We start from the raw sequence: 16,825 nt of genomic DNA, 5'->3' as shown, positions 1-16,825 counted from the left end.
CGCGCTGGGGGCTCGGGCGGATGCTTTAGCTCCGCTGCTCAGTCCAGCCTGCGTGTACTCCAGCGTCTCGGCAGTGACCATGCAGGAGCCCCTGCTAGGATCCGAGGGTCTGGACTATGACACCTTCCCCGAGGCGCCCGCGTCGCCGAGAGAAAGGACGCGGGCCGGGTGAGAGTCGCAGGGCGTGGGGGGTGGGAGGTTGGAATGGCCTTATCTCCAGTAGGCTGTCGGCACACATCTTGGGCTGCCACTGACTTCTGGTGAGTGGCTACCAAGAGTCATCTGGCTCTTTCTAACCGCATGCTCGCAAGTCCTATTTAAAGAGCTGATCTCCCATAGAGAAGTGGCCTTCTCAAAAAATAATGGGTGGGGACCCATCTGTCACAGATAGGGAGAGAATGAGGGTCTTGCCTGAGATTACAGAGCAAGTTTTGGGCAGCACAGCAGGAAAGGGAACCCATGACCCATTTTCTGGAGAAAAAGGGGCCCCATCCCCAGCTGGCACCCTGGGGATTTCCTAGAGCCGTTGCTCAGGCCTCAGGGAGGTACCAACTTGACTGGCCCTGGACCCCAGGCTTCTCCCTGCTGTCTGCTGAGCTGGATGACCACGAGGCTCAGGGAAGGCAGCAGTCTGGGAACCCAGGATCCAGTTAGAGGACTTGACCCTGGTCCTTTGGTTCCACCCCCATCCCCCACCAGGGTCTTGCAAAACAGAAGGGTGTTCCTGGCCACTTTTGCTGCTGTTCTGGGCAATTTCAGCTTTGGGTATGCCCTGGTCTACACGTCCCCAGTCATTCCTGCGCTGAAGCTCTCTTCTGACCCAGAACTACACCTGGACAAAAAGCAGGCATCCTGGTTTGGGGTGAGACCTGTTCTCTAAGCCAGGCGGGGTAGTAGGGGAGCATGGACCCACTCAGCCTGTTTACCACAGAGAACTAAAATCCCTCAGCCTTGGCACCTCCCCTAAAGCCTCCCTCACACACTCCTGTCTGCTAGTGGTGATGGCAAGACCCGTGAGGAAGTGACATCCTACAGAGATGTGGGGAGGGGCTGATGGGAAGATTTCCCAATAGCATACCCACAGCCAGGCTGCCACAGCAGAGCTGAGTGTCTGGAGGCAGGAACACCAGGTGCCAGAGGGATGAGAGGTATCATCTGGAGAAAGACATAGTGTGGCCAAATAGAGAGGAGCCCAGGAGCCCAACACTGTTGCATTAGATGTCAGTAGACCCTGTGTTAGAACTGCAACTTGACAACCAAGCTGGAAAGATTTAGGGTTTCTTGAGCATTTCAAATGGGGTGGGCACGTGCAGGGAACACACAGCTCAGATACTTGGTGAAACAGTTTTACTCCTGGGGTCAACCTGTGCTCTCCCCATTACACAGCTGAGAAACTGAGGCTTAGACAAGCCGCCAAGCTGTGTGCTCTGGTCCCACTGCTCATGAGTAACAAGAGTCCAGGCAAATCCCTTATTCTCCAGCAACTCCAATGACCCCCAAATCTTAAGTCACAGTTCTCTTGGGTAGAGTGGGAGCTATGGAGGACCCCGTTAATCTCAGGACTTGGGAGGCGGAGGCAGATGACTGTTTTTGAGGCCAGCGTGGACACTCCTGAGCTGAGCCACTGTGGACAGGTGGCCCCCCTGCACCTCTAGAGCAGAACAGTAGTTGTGGCACCCTCCCACACCGTTGTCCACAGGCTGCTGTGCACTCCGACAGGGGGCTCTCGACCAAAGAATGCCTGCCTTCTGGGTCAGCCCTGGGGGAACTATCTCTAGGCTCCCCTGGGGGTGAGAACGCTTAAGGCCATTGTATCTTCTCACACCCCTGCAGTCCGTGTTCACCTTGGGTGCCGCAGCTGGGGGCCTCAGTGCTATGGTACTCAATGACCTCCTGGGCCGGAAGCTCAGCATCATGTTCTCGGCTGTCCCCTCAGTCATTGGCTATGCACTCATGGCTGGTGCCCGTGGCCTCTGGATGCTCCTGCTGGGGAGAATGCTGACGGGCTTTGCCGGGGGACTCACTGCTGCCTGCATCCCGGTAAGGCCAGATGTCTCCGCTGCTTCAGGGCTGTTCCGGGCCACCCCTGCCTCTGAGCCTTTGCTCAGTAGAGTGTGTGGGGTCTCCTACATTGCCCAAGGAACCTCATCTCCCTCCACCAAAGAAGCTGACATCACTGTCACCGAAAGCTTCCTATCCTGTGTTTTGACCTCAGTTCTATGCATTGCTCAACTGAAGAAAATCTGAGTTGAGCAAGGGATGTGAAGGGAAGTTCCTGCCCCTGCCCCCCTCCCAGCCCCAACTGCTTACCTCATGCAGTACTCCCTACAGACGCCTGTCCCCTGGCCAAACAGGGGGAAAAGGGATCACTAAGAGAAACACAAGCACCTGGCCTGAATACCCTGGGCTTGGTTGGGTCCCAGCGTCATAGTCCGTCTGTGTGTCTGCCTTCCCACCCCCATCCCATGCCCATCAGAGCTGAGTGCTTCTGCCTATTTTCGTGCTAGGGAAAGGGAAGGTCAGAGCTATGGTCAGAACAAATCTCCTGCCAGTTTCTCCAGGCTCCAAGGCCTCCCTCTCTCACCCCATTGGGCCCAGAAACATGCATTCCCACTAAAGCCCCAAGTGGAGGCATGTGTCTTGCAGGTATACGTGTCTGAGATTGCACCCCCTGGTGTTCGTGGAGCTCTTGGGGCCACACCGCAGCTCATGTCCGTGTTTGGATCCCTGTCTCTCTATGCCCTCGGCAAGTATCATCCTGTAATCCAGCATGCAGGTTCTGGAGATGAATGGGGAGTGGGGGTGGGTAGAACTCTCCCTGAAAGAACCCAGCACTGATAGGCAGGACATCTGCCTAGCCCCCATGGGTATCACATCTCTGAGCAGTGAGGCCTGTTCTACAGCAGGAGTCTCAAACCACCTTCCCACAGCACTAAGGTTGTCTAGTATCCTGTCAGTCATGAGGGACGCCCATACAGGAGCTTGCCTGCCTGGGTGATGGGGGTGAGAGTCCCATGTCCAGCCTGCCTTACCCTCTCTCATTATACTGTAAGAAGCTCACTCTAGTACCAGGGTCCAGGCAATCCCTACAGCCCCTCATTGCCTCTACTACAGATACGTGGGCACTTGGGAGGCTTGGCCAGGAGAGCAGTGAGGTTACTCAGAGGCCCCAGCCCCTCACTAAAGCCTCTCTCACCAGGTCTTTTGCTACCTTGGAGGTGGCTTGCTGTGGCCGGGGAAGGGCCCGTCCTCGTCATGATCTTGCTGCTTAGCTTCATGCCCAACTCGCCTCGCTTCCTGCTCTCAAAGGGCCGGGATGAGGAGGCACTGCAGGCGCTGACCTGGCTGCGAGCTGACTCGGAGGTCCACTGGGAGTTTGAGCAGATCCAGGACAACGTGCGGAGACAGGTGGGGCTGACTGATCCGAGCCCAGCACGCAAGGCTCTCTGTGGCCTTGGACACTCACTGGGCCTCTTTGAGCCTTGACTGCCTCTCCTCTGAGTGATTCTTCCCAGTGTGCAGAGCCCAGGCAGCCTCGGGTGGCTGGGTCTCTCTTAGACCCACAGGTGCCAAGACGGGATGGCCAAGGCTGGAGAGTCTGGCACAGCCCCTCAGCAGCAGCTTTGTGTTCCAGAGTAGCCGAGTGTCGTGGTCTGAGGCCCGGGACCCCCGTGTGTACCGGCCTATTCTCATCGCAGTCCTGATGCGCTTTCTGCAGCAGCTGACGGGCATCACTCCCATCCTTGTGTACCTGCAGACCATCTTCGACAGCACGTCAGTGGTGCTGGTGAGAACACACACACACACACTCACACATCCAGGCCAGCGCTGCCCAGAGTCCCGTGAGGCTGCTGAGGAGAATACAAGCAGGGAGTTAGGTGACGGAGACCTGGACACTTCTGGTTCACACCCTGCCTCAATTACATTTTCCTCAAGTGAAGCTTAAGTGTTTTAAAATATACAAATTAACGAAGGGAAAACAATTTAATAGAATGTGGGGACTCTTGGGACCATGTCCCCAGGCTCAGATCCCAGGTGGGGCCTGTAAAGTCCCCGAGAGCCCAGTTCCACCCCCACGTTCTTCCTGCAATGAGATTTGAAGATGAGGATGACTCCGGTCCACCATCACTGCCCAACCAGGGTTTGTGCCCACTAGGACTAGTAGAAGGCATAGTATATTGTACTGCAGAGCTCCCCCACCCCCGCTGGAAAAGGGCTGGGTGCAGAGAAAGTACCTAGGGCTTGGTACTTGTGATGGCTCAAGGCAAAAAAGGGACAGTGACCCTGGATTAGGCCTGAGTGCCCTGACATGAATTAGGTCGGTACAGGGCACAGAACAGGTCTCTCAGCCCAGTGTCTTGCCCCCAGCCCTCCCAGCAGGATGCAGCCATCGTGGGCGCTGTGAGGCTCGTGTCTGTGCTGATTGCGGCCATCACCATGGACCTGGCCGGCCGCAAAGTCCTGCTCTATGTGTCAGGTGAGTGTCCCCACTCTGATGTTTGCCTCTTGCTCTCCTACAGTCACCGAGTGGACTGTAGTCTTCGGGCCACACCCAAGCTTCCCTAGCACATGGTGGCTGCTCCAGACAGATCTGCCAGAGCTCCAAGAGCAAGGGAGCCCAGCCGCTTAGCTCAGGACTGGCAAGAGACCCTGAGCTTGTCATTCCGTGTTGGGCGTGGGAGGACTGCCCCTTTTACAAGCCAGCCTTGCTGCCCAGAAAGAGGTGCTGTGGGGCTCGGGAAGGGTCTCAAGCTTGGAGAATCTTGGTCCTCAAGTGCCCGTGTGTCCGCAGCATCTGTCATGTTTGTGGCCAATCTGACGCTGGGGCTGTACATCCACTTTGGCCCAAGGCCTCTGACCCCCAACAGCACTCTGGGACTGGAAATCATGACCTTGGAGGGCACAGAGCAGCCCCCAGCTACGTCCTTCAATTATATCACTCTGATACCCCTACTGGCCACCATGCTCTTCATTATGGGTAGGAACACCCTGGCAGTGGGGACCCCTGGGATGGGCTGTTTGGGTGGGGGCACAGGGTTCTGTTACTGTCCTGGTTTGCCTGAGGGGTTGGGGAGTTGGAGAATAGGACTTCCTTACAACCCAAGAGACACGGGCAAGACAGCTTGAGGGTCCCCAGGGCTTGAGCCCAACTGCTCCCCTCTTCCGGACAGGCTATGCCATGGGCTGGGGGCCCATCACCTGGCTCCTCATGTCTGAGGTTCTGCCCCTGCGTGCCCGTGGTGTTGCCTCAGGGCTCTGTGTGCTGGTCAGCTGGCTTACAGCTTTCGTCCTCACCAACTACTTCTTGCTGGCAGTGGTGAGTGTTTGCCCCCTGGACTCCCAGCGAGGCTTCTCCATTAGCAGTCTTCTTTCACAGGCCCTTTAGAGGCTAAGAGTGGCCAAGTAATATCACAGCCAAGGCCATGACAAGAAATAGGAGCACACGGGGGAGAGGGGTGTTTGTGGGAGTCAAGTTACCTCCCAGCCCAGGGATACAGCCCAGATCAGCTGTACTGTCTGTCTCTTGACCTATTGGATGTTAAGCTTCTCCAGTGTAACCCTGCTACCTGACTATAGCATGGTGAGGTCCCTCTTAAATATACCTAGCTCCCAGGTCTGCCAGCCAGCAGACCCTAAAAACACCTGAATGTTGGCCAGCTCCAGACTCTTTATCAAGGCAATCCAGCTGGGTCAGCACAAGCCAGAACCTGCCCTCCTCCCTCAGTGACTGAGGTTAAGAGGAAGGTTGACACACATGCTGCCCACCAGGCCCTGTAAGCAGCCTAGAGCTTGGGTGTGGTACCTAAGACATCGGAGTTTCCAAGGGTGGCTGAGGGCAGTTGGGGGATAATAGGGAAGGCCGGGAGGTTTCAGAGCAGAGCAGTGGCCAGATGAAGACCACCCCGCAGGCTGTCAGTACTGGCTGAGTCCACGAAATTCTGGCTGGGGGCTGGGTCTGCTCAGTGACTCCCTCCCCAACTCCCCTGCAGAATGCCTTCGGCCTCCAGGTGCCTTTCTTCTTCTTCTCGGCCATCTGCGCGCTCAGCCTGCTCTTCACGGGCTGCTGCGTGCCTGAGACCAGGGGCCGCTCGCTGGAGCAGATCGAGGCCTTCTTCCAAACCCGCAGGATGTCCTTCAGGCCCTAGTCAGGGGCTTGGCTCTAAGGGACCACATCACCCAGGCCAGGCCTTTGCGCTGGCCACAGAGTCACACCTGCAACCAGGAGCAGCAGCATCCCTGCCATCAGCCAGAATGCAGAACACATTTCCCCCTCCGGACAGGCAGTTCACCAACTATGGGCTGGTAGGCCCCAGCTCAGGCAGCCTGCGGTGCTGTAATACCTCAACTGAGACCTGCAGGGGGAGCAGGCAGCCCAGCCCCAGACTGAGCAAAGGCTGTGCCCAAGGACAAGGCTGTCGGGGGACCTGGGGCTTAGTTTCTCACTCCTACAAGGGACACTTCCCATGCAGAGCCACGCTGAGAACAGAGAACAGGGCTGGAGGTGGCAAAGTGGCTCTGTACAGGGACATCATCACATCATGCTGTTCTGATCAGCTGGCATGGGAAGGACAGGGTCCTGCACCCACAGGGTCTGGATACCTTGCGGGGAACACTGGGCTTCCAAAGGCCAGAATACAGGACCCATTCCAACCTTTGGATACCTCTAGTCTGAAAACTGTTCACTGTTTTTCAAAATAAAGGAATTGGGTCTGCTGCCTCAGGGAGGAAAGGGGAACGGGATCTATTCCAGGAGCTCCCTACCCCAGCAGCCAGGGTACTCTGAACGTGATCATAGTGCAGAGAAAGCAGCAGCCACCGTGGGGTTGAACGCCAGCTCGCCCTTTACAGATAGGCCACTCTGTGACCCTGTGAGCAGGCTCGGGCCAGGCTCAGTGCAGCAGGCGTAGACAGGGTCTCCCTGCCAATCCCAGACACTGAAGACAGAAGGTGACAGGTAGACGGTGCATACCAACTACAGCCTTGCTTTACTCCAAATGGAAGCTAACCGAAAACAAACCAGGGGGTAGGTGGCAAAGGGAGCCACAGAAGACAGTCAGATACAGGCAATGGGGGGGGGGGGTCTAGTCTGGGCTAGAGAGTGCCTGTGTGTGCTCAGAAGCAAAGCAAGGGCTCCAGAGCCACCGTAATTCCAGAACCTCAGGATGTAAATGACTGTCCCACTCTGGTCTGTATCCCTCTCTCTACCTTTACCCCCCACCCCATGCTTTCCCAGTACAAAATCAATTTCCTTATCGGGGTCCAATCTTATCCACAGATATAGCCACTGTGTTTCAATACCAGGGACAGAAGGCCTGGGCAGAAGTGACCTGAATCTTATGCCAATACAAGTAACCAGAGGGGCAGGTAGGGCCTTTGCTCCTCCTGGGAGGTAGACAGGTCTTACTGTGAACATGGGCCCTGACACACCCAAACATACATACACAGAGCCCTTGAAGCCCATTCCTGGCTTGAGAAAAATAGCCTCAGATAAACCTTGAAGACACATGCCCCGCCAAGCCACCTACACTGTGACATCTCTGCTACTCTGAGGTTCACTGTGGCCAGGCTCTCTGAGAAACAACCGGAGCCCACATATCAAAGAGTCTCTATCCAAAATAGAATGCCCACTATTCCTGGCTCCAAAATCTGATGAACTAAAGATTCCCCAGAGACTCAGCAACTCCTGGGCTGGGTCCCATGGAGCAGGCCCAGCTGAAGTCCTAGTGCAGGAGGGAGGCAGGGCTTAGCATTTCACGTCATCTTCAGTCAGACCACCTATATGTGCCTAATGTCTAGGGTCCCGCCCATCTAAGCCACTAGTGCCAACATCACAGGACAGTAGGAAAAGATAACAGTGCAGAAGGATGGGGACAACCAGGGTATTTGCAGGAGGACTAGTTCCAGAGTAGCAGCTCTCCATACCCTAGCCATGCAGGCCTACTCACCAAGGTCTAGTACCTGAGGCAGGGCCAGCTCTGTGTGAGAGGGGACTTGAGTCTCTGCTCAGCTCTTCAAAGGCTACAGGATGCCAGGGGCAGGTTGGGAGGAATACCTGAGGTCAATCCCTACAAATAGTGAGCCTGCCATCACTGATAAAGAGGCTCTCACTGCGTATTAGCAGGAGTACACGCTCCCAGCTCACACCACACACACAAACACACACTTCCTAGCACCAAAGCCTGAGCTGGGGGAGGGGCAGGACCTGGATGTCAAGGCAAGGACCATGGGAGATGGAACAACAAGGTGTCTGGAATAGCTTGGCCAAGGCACCAGGGGACTTCCACCCAGCCCTCTGGCCACTGCCAAGGCTGCTCTTCTGGCCAAGAAGCTGCTTCCTGGGAGCACTGTAGATTCTCAAAGGACCAGCCATCTCTCCTGCTCCAGGCAACAGTCGCTGGCCTCAGGACACTGCTGCATTCATCCTCTGCTCTGAGGACAGGTGCATGGGGCAGAGCTGAAGCCTCACCTGCCAGCCAACTCGGCCCTGAAGTGGCAGGAGCCTGGATGACTGGCCTCAGGCCTGGGAAGTGTGACCAGCGCAGGAATCTGCACCATAGGCTCATAGGAGCAAGTTCATCCCATCCATATCCTATGGCCCAGGTCTTCAGTACCAGTGGGGCAGGAGCTCCAGGCTGAGTAGGTCCAGAGAACAGGGTAGGCACAAGACGACTTGAGGCATGATGACTTGCAGGGACTCTTCTCCCAGGCCATTTTACATACTTGGTGCTCCGCCTTCTCCAGACATCACACAGAACCCAGTGGCGGTAGGCAATGAGGGTAGGCCACCCTGGGCCACCTCACAGCTCTCCCTCCAGAGTCTCAGCCAGCTTCTCCTCATCTGCCTGCTGCCTCTGCTGCTGGATCCGAGCATAGGAAATGGCATCTCCCCTAGGGGGAGAAAAGAAGCTGTTCCATGGGCATAGCCCTCCCACTGCCAACTCCCAGGCTGCAGCCAGATAGGACCTGCAGGCATGTTTCCCCAGGACTGTGCTCCCCAGAGGTCACCGTCAAGGGGACAGAGGCCTTGCTCCTCTGAGAGCAAGTACCGACAAAGCTGAAGGGGACAGGTGGCAGTTGGCTACAGTGTCTGGTGCATACCTAATGGAGTGCAAGCCAGGCAAGAGGGGCCATCTACATTGTCCCGAGTTCTTGACTCTCTTCCTGAGAGCACAGGTGAGTCACTTATGGCCACTGTCCATAACTAGACAGAGGGCTCCACCCAGACCTTTCCCACTTGAGATGGGGTAGCAGGGGCAGCAAAGGAGGCCCCACCCCAGGGTTGGGCTGCGGACGCACTTTTTGCCCAGGGCAGATAGTCCGTACAGCACCCCGGTGGCAAAGGCGATGGCGTTGCCCAGCAGCGTGGTCAGGGTCAGGCTCATGACGATGGGAACGACGGCCATCCTAGGAGAGAACAGAGGTCAAGGGTGCACTCCCCCCCCCCATGTGTTGGCCCTGTGAGGGCCTCAAACATCCCTTCTGGAGGCAGAACTGAAGACCATAGCAGGTCTCCATGGCAAGATCTGTGACCCACAAATGGTTAAATAGCAAACAGCTGGGTATATGATTCATTAGAACAGAGAGGCTGGGGCCAGAGGATGGGGTAGAGTCCATCTGTACAGTCCTGTGACCAAGTTAGCTTCTCAAGGCTCCACCTCCACCGTATAGTGGGGTCAAACCTGAGATCCTGATGTCAGGTGAGGACTGCTGGCCACTTATCCCACACCCACCTCACAATGAATGAACACTCTCATCAGTACAGCAATCCTGGAACAGCTGTACCTCAACAAGCATCCCACCCCACCCTGACCCCCACACCTCACCCCTACACCCCATTCATGCCCAGGGGAACACTGGACCCAGTGCAGCTTTAGCTGGGGCTTCAGTAGCAGGCTGGCGCCACCTGGTGGTGGGTCCATTCGAACTAAGACCCTCTGCAACTCAGTCTTGAGGGATGGGATTTTCCAACAGGAGATGAGTCCCAGACAGGCTGACTCAGGAAGGTCCTGGAGCCAGCAGCCCAGCCCTCAGTCCAGTCACTTCTGGAGAGGAGGCACCCGAAGCAGGAGGATGACACACACTCAAAGCCAACTTCACTCCTTGGACTTCCGGTGTAGATTTTATTGTAGCAGAAGTGCTTCCAAGTGTGGAGGGTCCTTGACTATAGCCGACTACGGTCCATCTATGGTTGTGCTCGCAAGCGGTTCTGAGCCCCAAGCTTTGCAGGCCACCTTAGGAGGCACCATACCAAGTCACAATGCCAGCGTCAGGGCTTGAAGCATGGTGAAAGTTGGTAACAGCTGTGTTTGGTAGGTGAGGTGTGCTACCATGTTTTCAATAGGCTATCTGTTTTATCAAAATGGAAACCCACCTTAAGTCGAGGGTTTTCTATAATAAAATAATAGAAATCTCGAGGGAAAAGATCACACGAGGAAAACCATTAACATTAAAGGCAGGTAGGTTGGAAAAAGCAGAATGGGGAACATAGCATAGGAATCTGAGGTCTTTAATACTGGAAACACAGCCTGCAAAGTCAAACATTAAAGCTCTCAAAAGAGCAGGACCAGAGACCAAAAACCTTTTGAGAAAGAAAATGAATGAGAATATATAATGAGTATTTTACTTCCTAGACAATGAATATAAACGTTAAAGTAGCACTAGGCACTGGATGGGGAGGGGACGGACACCCAGATAGCCTCTTGGGAAAGAAACTGAGTCACGTATGTTAAGATCTTTTGAATGGCCATAGCCTTTGGCCTGGTAATTTCACACCTGGAAACATCTCCTAAGGATATCATCATGGTAGTTTTGGCAGACAGATGTTCACCAGACTTGACGTCGGCTAACAAATTAAAACAAAGGCACTATGTCCAGCTGAATAAATGTGTTTAACATTAAAAGGAAGGTCATAGTCTTTGTGATGATACTGAATATGAATACCATAGCAAGTCAAAAAAGCAGGTTCAACCTTTATAAGCAGGTTAAAGATGAGCTTCTAAAAGGTCTGGATTGACTGGAGAAACACATGCCAGAAAATAGGTAGTGAGATCTGGAGTGACCATCTTCTACTTTACAAATGACTTTTGATAAACACACATTACTGTGAACATCATGACAACACAGCTTAAAAACTCAAAGAAAGCCAGGTATGCTGACTCACGCCTTTAATCCCAGTACTCAGGAGGCAGAGACTCTGTGAGTTCAAGGCCAGCCAGGTCTACATAATGAGATCACCTCAAATACAAAGGGTGGGGAAAAAACAAAGGGGTGAGGAGACAACTTAGTTGGTAAGGCCCTGTTTGGATCCCCATAAAAACCCAAGTACTTCAGGGCTGGTGAGGTAGAGACAGGCAGTCGAGCCAAATTTGTGAGCTCCATGTTCAGTGAGAGACCCTATCCTTAAAAATAAGCAAAAAGTGACTGTGGAAAATCCGCACACATGTGCACCTACATATAGGTGCATGCACACACACAAACCAAAGGACATCATGCGAGCCTTATTAGAAGTTTGTGATCCTACAATCCCTTTAGATTTAGACACAACAGAAAACCACCAGCAAGCACACATTCATTGTATACTCTCACTGACGAAGCCACTGAGCCTTCACCAAGCTTTGGTCTAACCTGATCATAAAGATAAATTGTGATAAATATCACTGCCTAGCTGGGCCTCTCATGCAAAAAAAGCGCTTCTCTGAAGCGTCTGTGTATTCAATTTATCTCGGAAGTGGTGCAGTCTTGTGATACTTGTCAGAACCAAAAGGAGAAAATGTATTTAGAGGGAAATGGTGTTTTCTGTTCTTCAATCTCATGTCTGAACTTCTAGGCTGGTCACACTCCTCTCAGGGCTGCCTAATGCCCACGCAGATCTACTATGACCTACCTGGCAACTCCCAGCTGCTTCCCCCCCTCCACACACACACACACACACACACACACACACACACACACACACTGCTGCAAGCACCATAGATCTTAGAACACTTGTGTGGCCGTAGCTGCCAGCTGAGCTCCAGAGGGCAAATACTGGGTCCTGATCTTTAGCAGCTGTTATTGGATGGGCCAGTGGCTGTGTCCACAGCTATCCAATGAAACTCCTGCAGGAAAGAAAGGCCTCTACCTGTTCCTGCCCGGCCCACCTCACGAAGACCTGCTTTAATCAGAAAGTTTGGGGAACCGTGCCATATGCCCCACCCAACAGCCCCTCACCCGCAGTAGAACACAGCCTTCTGCCAGGAGCGCAGCCGGTCCACCTTCTCAGCGACTGTGTTTGCAAACTCCACGAACTGGCAGCAGAAGGGCGCCTCTCACAACAGCAGGACGAAGGCATTCATGCTGCAGGGGCAAAGGCAAAAAGGACAATGACAGTTGACAACCTGGGGTTGCAAAAGCCTTCACACCAGTGGTTCAAGGAACACCACCCTCCCACAGGCCCTCAGAAGTAAGATGCTACAAGGTACCTGTTTCTGCCAAGCAGTTCAACACCCCACCTCACCCCACTGCTGTAGCAGTATCCATAACTACCCAAGCATGCTGGAGGAAGAGCCTAGTATCTGCTCTTTTTACCCTTCCAACTGTGAAGTGAACTAAGGTCCTTGCCTCGATGTTATCTTGAGCCAGCAGCATGCTCATCCACAGAACTTAGCCACAGTGCCAGCTGCTAGGAGTATTATCATAGTCACCAACACTGCCCCTGTGGGCAGGCTGCCCCCAGTCACTGAGGACTGCTCATAGCCTGAGACCTGAGACCATGTGGGTCAGGCAGACAGAGGCAGGGTATTGGGCAGCCCATGCTGGAAGCTTCTACTCAGGTGGCTTCAATCCTTGCCCAGTTGCTGGGAGCAGCTAAGCGGCTGCTGCTGAAGGCCTTGGCTTCCATAGGTGGGTAATGGTCATGACCAGACAACTGGGTCTTTGCCACATCTGGAAGAAAGTGCTGTTGACAGCCTGATTAACAGACACAGCTCTTGTAATTCCTGCCCACTGCCTGCCCACCGTGGCTGCTAGTCTTCCAAATATCAGCTCACTATTCTGCCAATCTGTACACAACCTCTACAGTCCCCATCCTCGCCACCTTGGGCCAGCACAGGCCTCCACACACATCCACTCCACAAGACCAAAATCACCCTGGCCTGAGGCCTAAGGCGGGACCTGTACCTTGCCCCAAATGACTGGGCAAGCACTAACAAATGCTAATGCTTCCCCAGCGCCTTGAGCCGCCCTCTCTCTGGCGCCCCCTCCCGGGATCCAGCTGCCAGGAAGAGGGTGATGAGGAGTGCACCTGTGGATGCTATAGCACCAGTTACACCTGCATCTGCCCCCCTAACTAGCCCTGCTCACCGCCTCACAGCTGGTCGACCACCCTCTTAGACCCCCAACTCTGACCTTACACACCATGGCTCTGGAGCTCCGAGAGGGAAGATCCCATTGCAGTAGATGAGGAGTCTACAGTGTTGAGCCGGGTAGATGCTCAGTAACTGTGTCTGTGACCCTGTACTCAATAAGGGCTCAGCTGGCTGTCCCCCTGGCCCATCACTGGTGGGAGCAGGGAGGGGGATAAGACCTGCATCACAGACCTCAAGCCCCACTGGGGCAGGCCACTCACAGCTACTCACATCATCCACACGCCAGCTGCAATATTCAGAGGGTGGATGGTGACACAGTTGAAGAGTCCAGAGATGGCACAGGCTTCAAAGCAAATGACACGGGCAGGAGTTAGTGGAGTATGCGGCAGACACGGCAGAAGGCTGTCTGGGCAGACACTGAGAACATGCTCAATACTAGGGCTTCCCTCAGCCACCCACCCTCACCTGAGACAGCTAGCCTGTTCCTGAGCCTCAAACCCAGCCACTTTCACCCTTGGGGAGGATGGTAAAGGCAACACCCTTCTCACACCTAAGGCTCTGATGGGCCAGCTCTTGGTTCCCAGCTATTATCAAAACCCCCTCAAGAGGTCAGGCCTGTTCTGCTCTCAACAAAAACCTTAGCAAGGGCCACCAATCAGCATCCACAAAGTAGGCTGCTCAAAAAGCCCTCTGAATTGGAAAATTCTACTCAGATTTATTTGAGATTGTTGTTGTTTATGCTTGCTTGATTAGGGTTTTGGTTTTTTTTCCCCCCCGTTGAGACAGAGTCCTGCTCTGTAGCCCAAGATACACTATCCTGCTTCCTCAGCCTCCTGGGGGCTGGGATTACAGGCACGTGCCACTATGTCTGGCTACAGCTTGAATGTGGGTCAGGATAGGGATGCTTCTCATGATACACTGATGGGCACCAGGTAAGATCCAAGTGACAGTTCCACGTCTAAAACACCAGCCAAGTGATCCATCCTCGTCATGTAGGCCCCTCAGCTCATTTTCTCTCCTACACATGGCCACGCTGTGTCCCAATAGTAGAACAGCAAGACGCCATGCAGGGACAATGTATCCTCTTCTTCCCCATCATAGAACTTCACTTCAGTGTGGAGCCTAAGGTTCTTCTCCTCTGTCAGCACCTCAGGGACACAGTCTGCCACACCCACTCACAGCCCGCAGCTGGCTTCACCAGGAAGTCCCTCACCAGGAACTCTGGGAGCCTCTGAGGACATTCCTGGGAGTTGCCCAGCTTGGTAGGACACAAGCCCAGGTTGTCGCCAGGGAGGGGCAGAGTGCTGGCCCTCTGAGGCTGCAATTAGCAACCAACTCATTAAACTTGCAGCAGGCCTATGGCACCTGATCCCTCCACTGGGCCTGGAATTCCACCGTTTTCCTCTTTCCTGTGTTACACTATGCAAATGGAAGCTGATGCAGGAGAATGGATCTGAGTGGCCCAGCTCCTATGCCATAAAACTGCCTTCTCTAATAAAGAACCCAAGGCAGCACTCACCCATGTGTGGCTCTGGCCGCAAAGCTCCCGGGGACACAAAAGTGAGGGACTACGCACCTCCTGCCTGTGTGGGGTTGGGCCTGTGTGGGGTAGACCTGAGGGGCCTAGACTGCTGGCATCAGCATTCCATCTGTGGCTCCACTTCACCCACACTGTCCTACACAGACAGCTCTGGGGAGGACCAGGTCACAACGCAGAGAAACGGAAGTCCTCTGACAACCAAGGACTCAGAAACATCCACTTGGGCTGCTACTGCTATGTCCTCCATAAAAGGCAGATGTCACTATGCAATCTTCTCTTCTTTATAGCTATTGTCTCCAGGTGCCTTTGGGACCAGAATAAATCTCTCCAAGGCCCTTCACTCTAAGAGTGAAATGACTGGTTAAGACACAGCTCTTGTCAAAACCCCCTACTGAATTTCTAAAGCAAATACACTTTGCCCCTCCCCCAAAATCTGTAGGCTGGGGGGGGGGGGACAACTGAAGTTAGTGCCACGGGTTTCCCCTAAGATTTCAACTATGGTTCAACCCAGAAGGAGGGCTGAGTTGGGGGAGACCTTCTGGAGTAGCACAGACACCCACTTTAGGAAGCACAGGACTGGGCGGGATTTCCAAAGTCAAACTAGAAGTCGCGGGGGGGTCACTGATGGGATCACCAACATGGAGGGAGGTCAGGATCTTCCTTGCTCCTGCACCTCTTAACACCGCCTTGAAACAGCTATCTGTGCAGGAGAGGATCTGAATCCGACCTCAGCAAATTCCCTCCGGAACTGCCTTGCCAGGGCAGCACACAACTAGCCCCACCCAATCCACCTGAACTTCCAGCCGGAGCCTCTGAATAGATGGGGCTCCTATTTACTCCTTCAGGCAAGAGAGCAGATGGGTCTGCCCTACCCACACAGTTTCGGCTCCTGTACCAGGTCGGCAATGGGATCCTCGGACCTCCCTTTCCTGAGACCAGTATTCCCCCTGGGCTTCTAGGAATTCACAATGGAAGGGACAGACAGGATTTAGGAAACACATTCCGTTCAAAAGTCTGGTTTGGAAAGCCAGCAACATAGCTGCACGTAAGAGGCAGACCTGCCTTTCTCTTTTATCCTTTTAGAGCTCTCTGGGACCTAAACTCAGGGGGTGTGAACCAGGGATTGTTGTGGAAGATTCCGGGCCGGTGAGAAGCATTAGGAGAGGGTGGACAGCTGAAGGGCTGGAGTCTAAATGGACACTGAGAAACCAATGAGCTGCTTCTCCCGCACCCCCTGCCCAGCCATCCTGTGGGGCCATCTACCCCCTGGCACCGTCAGACTCTCAAGCAAACTTGCTAGCCTGTGGCGACCTGCCCCCGCCCCCACTTATGAACAAGCTTTGCCCAAAGGCTGGGAATTCGGCAGTCCCACCCCAGCCCAGGTGAGCATCGCCAGGCCGAGGAGGACCAGGAAAAAGAGAGACGCTCGTGCTCTGTGAGTCTCAGCTCCTCTGGACAAGGCCGGGTCAGCTCGGCCTCTGGCCACCGCACTTCGGGTGGCAGAACGCAGGCCCGAGGCCAGGAGCTATGGCAACCCCGAGGACGCCCGCTCCCCCGGCCGCGGTACTCACACACGGCCCCCAGCACGCCCGCCAGGCGGCATAGCCAGCGGTACCACCATGTCATGCCCTCCTCCTGCGCCGGCGGGGCAGGGCCCGCGGCCGCCCCTGCAGCGCCCGAGCCGCTCATGCTGCTGGGACGCTACGCTCTAGGCTGCGCGCAGCCCCAGGCACGCACAAAGGGACGTGTCCACCCGCGCACGGCCTTGTGGGAGAGGCGGCGATTAGCATAAGGGCGGACCCGCAGGCTAGTAGTGGGGGGCGGGCGGGAGGCGGGGACTGACGTATATTAGCATAAGGGGCGTGTTTACAATCGTTAGGGTCTCCTCGCCGCCGAGACCCAGCAGGTACGCCGGATTCGGACTGGCCTTTTTTGATTC

At 54.7% G+C, this 16,825-nt stretch overlaps 2 protein-coding genes across 2 annotated transcripts; one reads left to right on the top strand and one right to left on the bottom strand.

The window, feature by feature from the left end:
• Positions 1-8,759, top strand: Slc2a6 (solute carrier family 2 member 6). The gene is made up of 10 exons (XM_050155351.1): positions 1-168; positions 700-862; positions 1,834-2,040; positions 2,647-2,746; positions 3,200-3,408; positions 3,635-3,787; positions 4,369-4,477; positions 4,793-4,978; positions 5,172-5,317; positions 5,991-8,759. The coding sequence occupies exons 1-10, from the start codon at positions 80-82 to the stop codon at positions 6,144-6,146; spliced, it is 1,518 nt and encodes a 505-aa protein (XP_050011308.1). The 5' UTR covers positions 1-79; the 3' UTR covers positions 6,147-8,759.
• Positions 6,968-16,606, bottom strand: Cacfd1 (calcium channel flower domain containing 1). Its single transcript, XM_050155354.1, is given in 5 exon segments — positions 6,968-8,889; positions 9,298-9,405; positions 12,211-12,336; positions 13,617-13,689; positions 16,458-16,606. Coding segments are annotated over 5 exon segments (516 nt in total). The 5' UTR covers positions 16,576-16,606; the 3' UTR covers positions 6,968-8,798.
• Between the last annotated feature and the right edge of the window lie 219 nt (positions 16,607-16,825).

Source organism: Alexandromys fortis, unplaced genomic scaffold (genome assembly GCF_014885135.2).
Source record: "Alexandromys fortis isolate MF-2015 unplaced genomic scaffold, M_Fortis_MF-2015_v1.1 scaffold_72, whole genome shotgun sequence".
In the NCBI taxonomy this organism is placed as follows: domain Eukaryota; kingdom Metazoa; phylum Chordata; class Mammalia; order Rodentia; family Cricetidae; genus Alexandromys; species Alexandromys fortis.
This window is presented reverse-complemented; position numbering and strand designations above follow the sequence as displayed.

Coding starts and splice junctions, on each gene's coding strand:
- Slc2a6 (XM_050155351.1), top strand. CDS start 80: ATGCAGGAGCCCCTGCTAGGATCCGAGGGTCTGGACTATGACACCTTC. Junction 3,788..4,368: donor ACAGCACGTCAGTGGTGCTG/GTGAGAACACAC, acceptor TCTTGCCCCCAG/CCCTCCCAGCAGGATGCAGC. Junction 5,318..5,990: donor ACTACTTCTTGCTGGCAGTG/GTGAGTGTTTGC, acceptor ACTCCCCTGCAG/AATGCCTTCGGCCTCCAGGT.